The following is a 14,947-nucleotide window of genomic DNA, read 5'->3' on the forward strand; positions in this document are numbered from 1 at the left end:
TACAACAGAGTATGAGCGGCGACTGTGAGCCAAAGATACTCCATAATGGTTCCTTGTCAACCAAGCTACTCCACAGTTACGGCTTGCATCAATCCAGGACGATCCAATATTACACTTGATGAAACTTGGACACGGCTTCTGCCAGCCTGCAAGAGAAGCTACTCCCGACATCTGGTTAATGACTTCCCTGTCAGGTACGTTAGCAGCCCGCCAAGCTTCAGCATCTAGTTGAATTTTCTCCCATATCTCCTCTGCCCCTGAGATAACTTGTTCAAAAACACATTTATTCCTCGATTTCCATAGATGCCATAGAATCCATGGAAACACCAAGCGAGTTTTCTCCTCTAGACGACTCTTCTTGCTAGTCTCAAGCAGGTGATGAAAATTGAGAAATACAGAGTTGCGTGCAAAACCTGCAGGTGGAATAAGGTGCCCTGATATTCTCCACACTTCTTTGACAACAGGGCAGTGAAACAGAACATGGCTAATGGTCTCTGGCTGTGCAAGACACATCTTACAAGTGGCGTCAATGTTTATACCCTGAGTCCCAAGCCTCTCTGATACTGCTAATGCTCCAGCTAGTGCCCGCCACATAAAATGTCTGATTTTAGGTAATGTCTTTACCTTCCACAGGTTCGACCACAGCTTTGTCTCAATAGGAGGTAAGGTCGGAACAGTCATCGGGTTCTCTATCGTGTGAAGGAGGTTCAAAAGCTTATAGCCGCTTTGTGAATCATAGGTCCCACTCCTGCTGCAACCCCAGACCACTGCATCAGATCGTTGCAAGTTTGTTTTCATTCCCAGGATGTGGTTAGCATCTTCCTCTCCAAATAGATGACGGATCCTCTCCGCGTCCCAAGTACCATATCTCGCATCTTCCTCCATATTTTAACCTGTTTTTTATTGATAATTTTATTATGTTTTAAACATTTTTCTATAATTTTTGTTAAATGTATTTATATTTTAATACTACCTATCAATTTTTTTTGAGTATGTCATATTTTTCTATAATTTATGTTTTAATACTACCTATCAATTGTTTTTGAGTATGTCATATTTTGTGTCAAATTTAAATCTAGAAAATATTAATGAATAATTAAATATCATAAAATAATATTAAAATTATTTAAGAAGGTTAGATTGTTATATAAATCATTTCGGATGGTTATAATGGTTTGGTATACAAACTTAGAATGGTATACTTTGTTGTGATAGTTTTTGTTATTGGTTACATTTAAGATGTGCATATTGTGTATGAGAGATTTTCAGATAGGGAAACACATATATTTCTCATAAAATTAATATTGTGTAATTTGGTTATGATGGCTAGCATCGGATTGCTTGAAACTTAGAATAGAGTATGTGTTAGTTTGATAATTATGCAATGTGTGGATTAATAGATGTGTATTGATGGCACAAGTAAGATTGTGTGGTATGAACTAATGGAATCCATATGTAGACCCACTTATGAGTTGACGGCGATGGGGCATGTGATTGGTGATTAACTAAATAACATAGACAAAAGCATAACTAATTCAACTGATTACGACATTAATTTGTTGGATACAGAAATATTGTAGGAGTAATATTAGGAAAGATCATATTTTAATAATATTGATATATTTTGACTGATTAAGGTAAATATCAAATATTAAATTTCTAGTAAATAGGTCCAACAACCTTTCATAGGTAGAATTTTTAAGAATCCTTCCCTTTTAATAGTATAGATTGAATGTTTTCCACCATATTATATGATTTTTGGTGTAGCTGACAAATTTTTTTCCTTATAAATAATATTGATATTATAATAACTTTTTAATATATGATTTATGTTTAACTGTTATTTTTGGGAAAAAAATTTGTCATCTATACAAGTATAGTCCAATATAGTGATAAACATATCAAATATAAGAATTGTAGTAACATCACCACGTTTATCATTTGCCATCCCTCATGTACGATATAAAATGGGTGGAAATTACATAATTGCCTTTAATTGTTTTTAATACTAATTGATAGGGTCAATTTGTAATTTCCTAAAACTAAATTTGATTTGAAAATCAAACAACCTAACCCAACTCAAAGTCTATTAACCCAACCTGATTCAACAATAGTATCAGAACACACTTTTTTTAAATTTCATATATCAACCTACACTTTTAGGTTAATTCATATATTGACCGTCTTGCCGTTAATCAGATTATAACGATGTCTTATGTGAACTTAACGGGTGATTATGTGGATTAATAGGTTTATTACGTGGATTATTATACTTGGAGAGAGAGAGAGAGGGAGGGAGAGGGAGAGGGAGAGGGAGAGAGAGGGAGAGGGAGAGGGAGAGAGGGAGAGAGGAGAGAGAGAGAGGGAGAGGGAGAGGGAGAGGGAGAGAGGGAGAGAGGGAGAGAGAGAGAGAGAGAGAGAGAGAGAGAGTGAGAGAGAGAGGGAGAGAGAAGCGCTAATGTCTAGTTCATCTAATCCTAATTCCTTGTATGGTACAGGTAAATACAATCAATTTTGTCTCCAAGCAAGCTTTGAGTGTATATTTTCTATTTAATTGAGTGATAACTGAGCAGCGATGAGCGCAAATTGGAGTTGCCGAAGGGTTGAAAGAGAAAGAGGGTTTCCGAGTTCTTGTAGGAAGCATGGAGAAGCCGCTGTGATTTTTACATCTAAAACCTTGAAAAACCCATAAATACTTTTCCATGGTTGTACTAATGGCAATGAAGAAGTAAGAAATTGGACTTTGTTTAATTATTTGTGTTTATTCTAAGATAAGTCTATTTAACTGTGTTTGGTTTAACTATAGTTAAGGATTTTTTCTGTAGGATAAGAATCATTTGTTTAGATGGACAGATGAATCAAGTAAAAATGATTGTAGAGTCTCAATATGCATGTTTTCCTCTTCTTTCTTTCTTGTATTGTTTCAGACGCTCCTTGGGGCTCATCTGAAGCCTTAGAGTAAGTCAAACGGATGTGAAAAAAGCTCGAGTCTGATTTAGCATAACCACAATCGGGAAAAGACAAGTGCTCTGTCGCATAACCACATGCCCAAATGCGGACCACAAACACCAGAAGCAGGAAAGATGGAAACACTGAAACCCGTCCCTTCACCACTCTTCAAACAGGGGAGAGTGAACCGTAAAAGAAAATAGAAGACAACTAGATAGCACAACGCCGAGGCTCGAAATCAAAGCAAACACGAAATCAAACCAAGAATACATTTCCTCGGTTTGAGCTCACTATCGACTCAGACCTCGCTTTTGAAGATGGAAAACGCGATGAATTGGCGGATGGGAGAAGCGATTTAGGGTTTAGGATATGTAGAATCAAGCTCACTTTTCTTAGGGTTCTAAGAGAAAAAAAGAAAAATGAGAGAGATGAGAGAGGAAAAATGAGAGATCACAGAGATGAGAGGGAACTTTGTGATTTTCACTAAGTGTCTGGCAGAAAACTTGATTTAAGGTCTCTGCTTGCTAAATTTTTTTTCATAGCGTTTATCTAATGATGTTATAGAGTACAAAATTTTTAATATTATCTACGATAGCAGTTCAGTAAAACGAGCTATGTTATTGTGATATGAATGTGGGATTTTTTGTAGTGATAATAAACAAGAGAACCTGAAAAAGAGACAAAAGAGACAGTGTTACAAGTCTAGTGATGAGTGAAATCTAACTAAGAGAGCAAACCTGAAGTTAGTTGGATGTTTGTGTTGGTTGACTTGGTCCCAGAGCTTCACCATGGTCAATTGACATTGTCTCTCCTTGTGAGGGCTGTTGCTTTTTCCTTGGATAAGTCTTTCTCGGTTTGTTAGGGACTCCATCATGCTTACAATATAGAGAGTTATGCCCTTCCATACCACATCGATAACAATGAATCATCGGAGTAATTGAATCATCGGAGTAATTGAATCACTGTATTGCTTCTTCCACAAAGTGGTCAAGTAACAATCTGCCACAAAATCCTCGACATGAAGCTTTTTATCTTTAATCAGCTTTAAAGCATGACGACACGGAATCCCGGTGAGGTCCCATCTTCTGCAGCTACATGTTCGCTTGTCCATATTGACAGTGTAGGAAGCATTGTTCTCATGTACTTGTGAAACACCATTCGGACCAGGTGTCCTTTTCTTACACCATTTGTGTTTTTCCTCCTCTTCAGTGATGGTGTTTGCCACCTTTTCACTCTATTTCTTCCTATACTTCACCAAATTCTTCTTCCTCACTTCAATTCTAACCATTGCTTTTCTCCTCATGGTCTCAAGCATTTCCACTAAAAGCAGAGAACGGGCTTTCTTCAGACCGCTATTGTAAGACTCTGAGAAATTGTTGAATCCATCTTCGCAAGTAGAAGTGATGCTGAAGAATGCACGGGTACAAGTTTTAGGATCTCTCACCATCAAGTAATCATATATCTGAAAGTCAAATGCTTTAAGCTCTTTAAGTGCCGCTTTATAATCACCATCGTTGAAGCTATTTGCCACTGTGCAATACAGTTTCTTAAACTTAGGCATGTTGGGGTGTAGCTTCTTAACGTTCCCGTATACGTGTCTAGTGCACATATGGTGCTTTATGTGAGGAAGCTCTTCATCGACAACCTTTATAAGACTGAAAATAATGAAAATAGTAAGAATATGTATTTAACAATTCAGAAAAAAACAATTAAGAAGCTTACCTTTTGTTTGTCAGAGATAAGTGTGAATCCTTGACCATGTTGGAGGTTTAAATCATATTTCACCCTTTGAATGAACCATTTCCAGTTGTCGGTGTCTTCAACTTGAACAATGCCCCACGCAACATGATATATTTGATTGTTTGTGTCTCGTCCCACAGCTGCAAGGAGTTGTCCTTTTGAAGTGTTTCATAAAGTACCCATCAATCCCAATAATGGGTCGACAATAAGTTCCCCATATTGTCTTCAAAGCTTTAAAACAAACATAAAACTTGTCGAAGATCTCAACACCATCATCTCTAATGGTTGTTACAACATCACACGTAGACCCAGGGTTTGTTCTGTTACAGAAAACGAACCAATAAGTCAGAGAAAACCTCAATTGAAATTAGAACAAAAAATTAAAAAACAAAACGTACTTTAGGATTTGCTCTTTGTAGTCTTTTATCCTTGCAATTTTTTCATCAAACTCATCGCTTATCATCTCCAATGCTCTCTTTCGGGCCTTTCTAGCTATATTTCTTCTACACGCTCATCCCACGGGTCAGGTTCACTATTATCTCGGGCCTCATTCCTTTCTATTCCCGAACCAGCATCATCCTATGGATCAGTTTCACCATCTTGCGCTGCTGATTGAGCATCTTGCGAAGCTGATTCACTCTCTTCAGCCTCATTGTTAACGTCCTGGTGATCAAGATAGATTTCCACTGTCGTTACATATTGTGTAGCATCACACATTTTTTGGAAGTTTAAACCACCATCATACAACACCTTCAAATCTGATAATCATTCGCAAGGAAACTTGAACCAAACTCGCTGCCCATGCATATCAATAATATCTGCCGAGATTATCCCACCACCAAATAGACTTTGAGGAGCGATTTCAAGATGATGAATTTTTCCACCAACATAGGTTAGACCTCCTTATAAATTCTCAAACTTCCCGTCGTAGTATATAATAAACGTGATATCATTATTCCCACTGCAAAAATTATACAACGCATCAGTTACAGAAAAAAATCATAATAATATATTCATTGACACATTTCATCGAACACCTTGTGTGCTCTCGAAACCCATTTTCTCAGATAATAGGATTGAACTTACCTCAGTCCAACTATTCTCTCTTATGCGTGCTTTCAGCTCCTCTGAATCGTCTTTGTCACACCTAACCTCGCAATTCTTCTTCACAATTTCGTTTCTCCCTTTCTCAAACTCTGCTTTTTTCCCTTCTATCGCGACATAAACGAGAAAAATGGGTTTTGTTTCGAAAAAAAAAAACAAAATGACACAGTTTAATTAGAGCCAAATACGATGTCGTTTTTGGTTAAGCTGTGTATAATAATCCATGTAATAAACCTATTAATCCACTTAATCACCCATTAATTCCACATAAGACATCGTTATAATTTGACTAACGACAAGATGGTCAATGTATGAATTAACCTAAAAGTGTGGATTGATGTATGAAATTTTTAAAAAAGCGTGAGCTGATGTATGTTTTAGCACATGTATGAAGTGTATGTACTGATCGGGACTTCTGTCCTCTGTTGATATATGAATTGGCCGTTTGCCCACTTTTTCTATTAGTTAACTCACAAAAACTTTGGGAAATTCTCAGACTGAAATCAATTTATTAAAAAAATCAATTGTTTAAGGGCTTATTTGCCAAATAACCAAAAAAATTGGGAAATTAGATTTTGGGAGAGAGAATAGAGAGAGATAAGAAGAAAATGTAGGAGAGAGGATGTAGTTTTGGTTAATTAGTGAATTATAATTTTTTAGTGTTATTGGGCCTAGTTTCCTTTTTTTTTTAAATACCAGTATATAGCAAAACGTTTTGAAAATAAAGAGATCGTGAGGGTGTGGAAAATAATATTTTACCTGTGGCTCGAGAAATTGGGCTTTTTGCTGTTAATTTAACTTGTTTTTTTTCATCTATATTTTTCCTGAAACATTATATTCCATGATAACTAACAAATTCATTTAAGAATCTAACTCGTGACAATTATAGGAACAATAGAAACAAACCGAAAGAGACATAAAAAAATAAAATTGTAGAAATCACGAGGAATGATTGTTTCTTATCAAATTTAATGACGAACAAATTTGTTATATTTTCTCTACAATAAAAGAAACAAGAAGGAATGGAAATAAAAAATTATTTCTCTTAAAGGACCCTATGGATCCTTGGTATAGTCTTTCGCTTTACATTGTTGCTTTAGACTGTTAGCCGTAGAGATTTTGATTGTTAACTTAAAACTGTTATTATTTTAAATATTTAAAAATATATCATCAATAATCAAAATCATAAAAACAGTAAATAATATTTTAAATCTTTTCTTATAAATATAAAATTATGCCAATAATAAAGAAAAGACATATATGAAACCAAAACTTATCCAATAAATTTGCAGTGTCAAATAAATTTTATAATAAAATTAATATAAAGTAGAATAAATATTTTAGTTATTGTGGAGAAGATAATTTTTTTTACAATAAAAATAAAAGAAAAATCAATTTTTGTTTGTAAAGATACCACATAAATGAGGCTATATAAATTTCTTTAGAAAAAAAGAAGAGAAAGAAACAGAAAATGACTTTCAAAACTTTAGAACTCTTAAAATTAGAAAAAACCTGATTGGTGAAAAATAGACTCAGAGAACTTTAGAATTATTCCTCTGGTCACTAGTTTTTTAACGCTTTGTGTAATAAGGTTCGTACATAGCCAAATTATTGTTTTCACTATTAATTTATTAAAAAAAAAATTGTTATTGAACTTGCTAGTTTTCATCACTGTTTTTTTTTTTGTAGATTAAAAGACATGTGACTTTGAGTTTTAGATTTTGATTTAAATGTGAAATTTAAATGCAATGGTATAACCCTGTAAAATGAAAGGTACTACTGTTTTTCTGGGGCCAATTTTACGCGTGAAATTAATGCATTGGTCCAAACTTGCATGTGGACACATTACTTTTACATTTTACCATACCAAACAAAACGGTTTTCAGTGATTTCATATTCATTGATCTAGATTTTTTTTTGGGAAAATTGAAAAAAATAGACACTTTGAAGTTTGATTTGTCTTAATAAGAGTTTTTGAAGATTATTTTGGAAACTAGGATTTTATTTCCTGTTAATACCATAATACTCTTGTAATTAACCAAATAATATGAATTTTAAATATAAATTATAATTTTCGTAATTTATTTAATATTAATTAATAAAACTAAAAAAATAGGTAAAAACAAAAGGGAAAAAAAGGAACACGGTTAAAGGGTTTAGGGTTAATCTAATAACCTATTTTTTATCTCGTCTTCTCCGTCTTTTTCTCTTCACTCATTCCATGGCCATTATCGGTTACGAGTTCTTCATCAGAGTTCCACGAATCCTTTCGTCTCTAACCTCGTTTTGGTCATTTTACTCTTCGTTCTCAAACACTACATCCAACGAAATTGAATTCTTCTTCCTCAACGAGTTTCGGGTTACGAGTTCTTTGCTAAATCGAAGTGTTCTTCCATCAATTTCATCAAAATCTCACGTTTCTTCACACTAAGTATGTGATTTCTTCTATTGAGTCTCTTAAGAGATCCCTTCTCTAAACCCTAGATTTGATTAATCTGCTTTTGAATTTATTGGATTGCAGAGTTTTATGATCTTTAATCTTCTTTTGTTTTCCTCCTCCATTAACGAGTTTTTTGAATTTTTTTTTTCAGGAAAACATGTTTCATTTCATATCAGGAGAGAGTTTTAATCCCATGTAACTTTCATTTCACTACATGCTGCTGCTGTCTCTGTTTCAATTGGTAACGAACGTTCACTTACAAGATCTGTCTTCAAGGTGATCCCTCCTTTCTCTCTCCTTACAGATTCCTATTTTCTCTAGTGTTTAGTAAACAAAACAAAAAGCTCTCATAAGGTTAACCATGACCTGTCTTTGTACACAGAATCTTTGGATTCTATTTTCTTTCCCCTGGCTCTCCAGTCACATTCCTTTAGATTGTGTTTGCTTGATTTTCTCATTTCATCTGAGTTTGATCTCAAACCGTCGTTTGCTTGTGTTGTGTCGCTTTTCATCCTGCAGCATAACAATAGCATAAGCTTCAACACCAAGTCATGGTCATCTTCCTTGGCGTTGACCCAGAAAACAAGTAAACCAGGAGCTCCGCACAATGTGCGCCTTTACTCTATTGCATCAACGAGGTATGGAGACTTCTTTGACGGTAAAACAGCGAGTTTGTGTGTACGCAGAGCTGTTTATTACGATCCCGAGACTGGTAAAGAAGACCCTTCAAAGAACGGAGTCTGCAGCAACTTCCTATGTGATTCAAAACCCGGAGACAAGATTCAAATCACAGGTATGTAATCTAACCATTGAAATAAGAGTTATGTTTACTTAAAGTTTACTTTTCGAAACCAGGTCCATCTGGGAAGGTGATGCTACTACCAGAGAATGATCCAAACGTGACGCACATAATGATAGCAACGGGAACAGGAGTGGCTCCTTACAGAGGCTACCTACGTCGAATGTTCATGGAAAACCTCCCAAACTACAAATTTGGCGGTTTAGATTGGCTCTTCGTAGGTGTGGCCAACACCGACATCCTTCTCTACGATGATGAGTTCAACAAGTACTTGAAAGACCACCCGGATAACTTTAGGTTCGACAAGGCGTTGAGCAGAGAACAGAAGAACAAGAAAGGCGGGAAGATGTACGTGCAAGACAAGATTGAAGAGTATTCTCAGAGAACGAACCATGTAATGACATGAGTCATGAAGAATAATCTTATCTTAGTTTTACATGTGCTGCCATAAACCCCAACCAAACGTTTTATAGAATAATTCAAAAGATATCCGAACCGGTCTAACCAAGAAAAATGTAGGTTATTTTTTGTATGAATTTTCGAAAAACCATATAGTTGTTGGAATATTGCATTTTTGTTGTGATTTATAGACTGTTTTGGTCTTAAACCCACAAATAATCTGGCACGATTCGAGTTAGAATTTGGTATGGTGTATAAAAGCGAATGTGTGCATGCAGAAACCAAACCAAACCGAGATTTGGTTTCTTGTCTCTGAAATTCGAACAAAAGAGAACTGGTTATTCAAATCGATATTGACTCGTATGCGATATGCATTCTTCCACTTCTGGCCATCATTCTTTGTGCATACGATATTGACCGTTAAGAACTGGTTCATCCTCAACATTACTTGAATCACACGACTCCTTATTCAAATCGATATTGACTCGTTCTTTTTGATTTACACCCAAACCAGAGAACGTGACACACAAGGTAGTAGATCAATCTCACTTTGCATACGCCACAAAATTAGTTGCTTGCCGATCATTGGTGATAATAATTGGAGGATTCCCTCTTTGATTCAACATCGAATAACTGAAATCGGTATTAAGAAAATTATGGTCCACCCCATAATATTCATCACACACGATCCTCTTGAGCTTCTCCAATGGAGTAGTAGTTTCTAATGTTATCATTCGACCACGCCTTTCCTTGTCTACCACGAAACTCCACTCTTCACTGCAACTAGACACCCATTCACCAGATTTAACATAGATTAGAACCATGTTGTATTGATAGAGAGAAGAGATAACTTTGTGGATGAAGAATAGAGAAACACAAACGAAGAGAAAAAGATCGTGGGAGGAGGAGGAGGAGAAGAACGTGGAGAAAATATTCTCAAATATATTTTGAGAGATTTAGGGTAGATTTAGTTTAGATTTAGGAAACTTCTTTAACCGAGTATGGAATTTCCATATTTTCACGATTTGCCTAGAATATGTTCACTACCTAAGCAGAACACCGTATAGTAGGTGAGGAATGTATTCTTCCTGTAGGCGCCATATAAGGTAAAAGGCAGAACAAGTTATGTCGCGTAATATAACCAACCTATATCATTGAGTTGTGGCTATATATCGTTATCAAGCTGTAGGTAGAACAAAAACACCTTTCTTGATTATAACGTAACCGATTCTATCTTTGCTAGAATATACAAGAAAAGTTAGTTTACGGTATATACCCTTGATATGTCTATGTTTAAAACTTAGAATCAGACATCTAATTAAACTAGGTAGATTAACAGAATGAGTATTCTAACTGTAGCTAGAAGATAAAATAAAATATGATTCCAATTTTTTTTTTAAAAAAGTTTAAACATATATACTGTCATACTTATGTTTCCAATAATTTTCATATTTTTTTACATTTTTAAAATTCAATTTACTATTTTTCCCATTAAAGAAGGGTAAAACATGTCCATAATTGCTGAAAGTATGAGAAGTCTTATTATGACAAACAAAAGTTCAAAGTGTCCCATTTTTCCAATTCTCTCTTTTTTTGTAACTTAATTCAGATGTGTTATTGCAGTGATCATTAATCTAGATTTTTCTAAGAAGAAACTCTTACCATGTAGTTTACGAAAAAAAGGAAACTCCAACCATGTATATCTTTCATAACTTTAAAAGAATGAATTATATACATTTTGTAGACATTCTTATACTGTATAAGCACCACACGGCGGGCCCAATAAGATTATGGTTGTCCAGCAGGAATTTGGGTCGGTGGTTCAACTGCTCGCAGGAAACAGAAGGATCACTAGGGACACAAGGGACTCAAGGAACACATGGAACTCAAGGAAACTGTTAAGGAAGAGGAGTTGCTTGTAAGGAAAACTTTTAAAACTTAGTGAAACATGCGTTATATGATTTAGAGTAACTGATGATTTAGATTAAACTTTGCATCACGTTACTTTACTTCACTTCAGTTGGAGAATGTGGGCCCTGTGCTAATAAGTATATGCTGAAGATGAATTTTTCTATGATTTTAAGACTTGGTCAAACATGCGTTATATTATTGATGATTTAGAGTAACTGATTATTTAGATTAAACTTTGCTTCACGTTACTTATTCATATTTTATCAATGTGATTATGATTTAAATGCAAAATTTAAAATTCCGGATCACATTAAATGCAAAAATTTAAAATTCCGGATCACATTTTGTATACATTGGGAAGGAAATACATTACTTAATATATTTTTTTCTCAAACATTACCCTGTGGGATTAGAAAACTTCTATATGTCATGAAATGAAGTATATTTCTAACATAATCACATGAGAAATGCAGATAGCTTACATAATATAGTTGGTATAACCATAAAATTTATCATCTAAGTACATTAAAACTAAGAAAATTGCAAAAAACTGGAAAGTAAAACTTTAAAGGTTTTCGTATAACTATAAACTATGTGAAATTTGAAGCACGAAATTCTTTTACAAATTTATCCCGCTCAACTTTTAAAATTTTCCCACGTATTTTTTTTTTCAAATTTTCCCTCTACCCAAAATCGATGCGGAATCGAAGAAGACATGTATTTAAACCCATTTTTTGGGTTTCCCCATTTATCTCAACCACATCTCTCTCTCTCTCTCTCCACTATCTCCATTCATCGAACCCTCCTCTTTTTTCTAACTCAAAATCATGACTCATCCATACGAGGAGCACAACCAGATGAAGGCCTTGAAGGGGTACAACGACATGCTTGGGTTCGTGGCAGATGTCGAGTGCGGGATTCCGACCAGCTGCCCTTGTGGGGGGGGGGGGAGAATCATTAACGAGGTGTCTCAAGATCCAAAGTATCAAAATGATTTGGATACTTTACCAGGGAGAAAATACTTCACTTGCATAAATTTTGAGTTGATTAATGGATACTTTCGGGTTTTATGGGCAGATTTTGATATTTTTTGGTTTTATGTGTAGAATGATGGCTTCCATTTCCGTCAATCATGGGTCTTCGGTGTCCAGGAAGAGGCTGAAAAGTTAAGGAAGCATGTGAATGAGATGGCTGCAGAGATTGCTGAGCTTAAGGATAAAGTTACCTGTTCGAATCCTACCCATCCATGACATGTGTTGGCGCTTTGTAATCTCGTTCTATGTTTTTTGCAAGTCCTAGTCTTTCTTTTGTATGTATAAGACTTTGTTGTTAGTTTTTGCTTATGGATGATGATGTGCCCCGGTTCGTGGATCAGTCATTTGGAGCCAACCAGCATGGAGATCAGGACCTTCTGAACAATTTGACCGAGGTTCGTTCATCCGACCGTACCGATCAGACTGACCGAGCCGTCTCGCGTGCGTCCCGATTGGAGCATCGGCTGGAATCACGACCAGACGACCGAACTGACCGTACCGGAGCTCGTCTTCCCCGACCAACACGACATTCTAAGACCCACAGTCGAGCCAGACTTAGCTTGGGTCGTGAAGAAACCGAAGACGGACATGCATTCTCATCCGGCGGACCATCCGGACAGTCCCGCAAGCGTCCTTATCTTTACCCCGTGCATCCATCTGGTTTGGATGAACCTGGACATTATCTGAAGGGACATCTTTGACCAATCTGCATGGAAGACTGAGTCTTTGACTCATTAATTCAGATCTAGTCAAATTTGTTTTTCTATGCATTATTTTCCGTGTATTTTCTTTATTAGCCTTTGACTACAAACTCTATAAATATATAGTCTCATTCTATGAATAAAAGCAGTCTAAGTTTAAGTTTTTTTTTTCTTCTTTTCTCTGAGTGAGAGAGAGAGTTATTTAGCTAGTTCATTGGTGTGAACTGGCTTGTTGATTTGGTAGTCAGCCAATTCATCTTTGTGTGTTGTTTGGTGGTTAGCCAACGCACTACATTCTTTCTTAGGTGGTTAGCCTTAGATCGTGAGTATATCAAGAGTCATTCCGCATCTCTTGACGATCCTTTCAATCCATCTCAGTTCCAAAAGTGTCATTTGCCTTCTCGGATCATATCCAACACCCAGCTAAAGTGATCCTTCAATTCAGGACGTATCAGATGATCTCTCTATATTACAATGTTTCACCTACTTAGCGCATTAACGAATTACTCTAGTTTCACGAAGTTATACGAAGATGAAAGTAAAACTTTACAAAGTTTCACCTACTTGGGCATTGAAGAATTACTTTAGATTCATGAAGTTATACGAAGATGAAAATAAAACTTTACAAAGTTTCACCTACTTAGCGCATTCACGAATTACTCTAGTTTCACGAAGTTATACGAAGTTGTAAGTAAAACTTTACAAAGTTTCACCTACTTTAAGCACTCACGAATTACTCTAATTTCACGAAGTTAGGCGAAGATGAAAGTAAAACTTTACAAAGTTTCAACTACTTTACGCATTCACGAATTACTATAGTTTCACGATGTTAGACGAGGACGAAAGAAGTTTCACCTACTTTCACGAAGTTATACGAAATAACATAAGTCTTCAACCTGCATCTTCAACCTCGACATCCTTATATAATCTCCAAGAGGCGGTTTGCTCTTTCCCTTTCTACCTTCGGTCGAGTTTATCGCTTCGCGGAAATATTTTATTTTCCTTCGATCTTCATGTCTATCTTTGGAAACTTCACATTTATCTTCTGAACTTGATATTTATCTTCTCCTGCATAACATAAGGATAAACCTTCATAACGATTGGGCTCGATTCTGCATAAAATCATAAGTGGGCTTTTTTGCTGCGTTCTGGACCCTTTTGGGCCAATTTCCGACAAGCGTTTTTACGATTTTATTGAAAGAGTGTTTTCGAAACGACGTCGATTCCGAAGAAAATCTAAATTCTTCGTATAGCGTAGGCAGTTCAAGGTGTTTAGTTTAATCGTTGCCATTTTATACGATCAATCCAAATTTCCTTCGAGAGAACGAGTTCTTTGTGGTTTCCAAACTGTAAAGTTCCAACGGTGCCTTCGATCGAAATGAAACGAGAGCAAGTTTTATCAACTCTCGGGGGGAGGAGCTACAAGGACGGGATGAAGATGGCTTAGTCGATCCAGCTAGTCCATCTGACGGACTGGACTGGTCCAGCCCGTCGAACGGCCGAGCTGATCGTGTGGTCGATCCAGCTCGGCCATCTGCCGAGCTGGACGGGTTCAGCTCGGCGAATTCGCGAGCTGGTCGCGTGGTCGATCCAGCTCGGCCATCCGCCGAGCTAGACGGGTTCAGCTCGACGGATGGTCGAGCTGGTCGTGTGGTCGATCCAGCTAGGCCATCCGCCGAGCTGGACGCGTGGTCGATCCAGCTCGGCCATCCTCCGAGCTGGACTGGTTCAGCTCGGCGGATGGCCGAGCTGGTCGTGTGGTCGATCCAGGTCGGCCATCTGCCGAGCTGGACGCTGTGCTCTGTCCACCTTTCAATAAAATGGGCATAACGTCTGCTACAGGATGTTGATTGACCTCAGACCGGTGGCA

At 36.5% G+C, this 14,947-nt stretch overlaps 1 protein-coding gene across 1 annotated transcript; it reads left to right on the plus strand.

Moving 5' to 3' along the window:
- The first annotated feature begins 8,014 nt into the window (after nt 1-8,014).
- On the plus strand, nt 8,015-9,619 carry LOC125583172 (ferredoxin--NADP reductase, root isozyme 2, chloroplastic-like). The gene is made up of 3 exons (XM_048749774.1): nt 8,015-8,159; nt 8,616-9,026; nt 9,089-9,619. The coding sequence occupies exons 1-3, from the start codon at nt 8,015-8,017 to the stop codon at nt 9,436-9,438; spliced, it is 906 nt and encodes a 301-aa protein (XP_048605731.1). The 3' UTR covers nt 9,439-9,619.
- The last annotated feature ends 5,328 nt before the right edge of the window (nt 9,620-14,947 follow it).

This window comes from Brassica napus, chromosome C3 (assembly GCF_020379485.1).
Source record: "Brassica napus cultivar Da-Ae chromosome C3, Da-Ae, whole genome shotgun sequence".
NCBI classification, from domain to species: Eukaryota; Viridiplantae; Streptophyta; class Magnoliopsida; order Brassicales; family Brassicaceae; genus Brassica; species Brassica napus.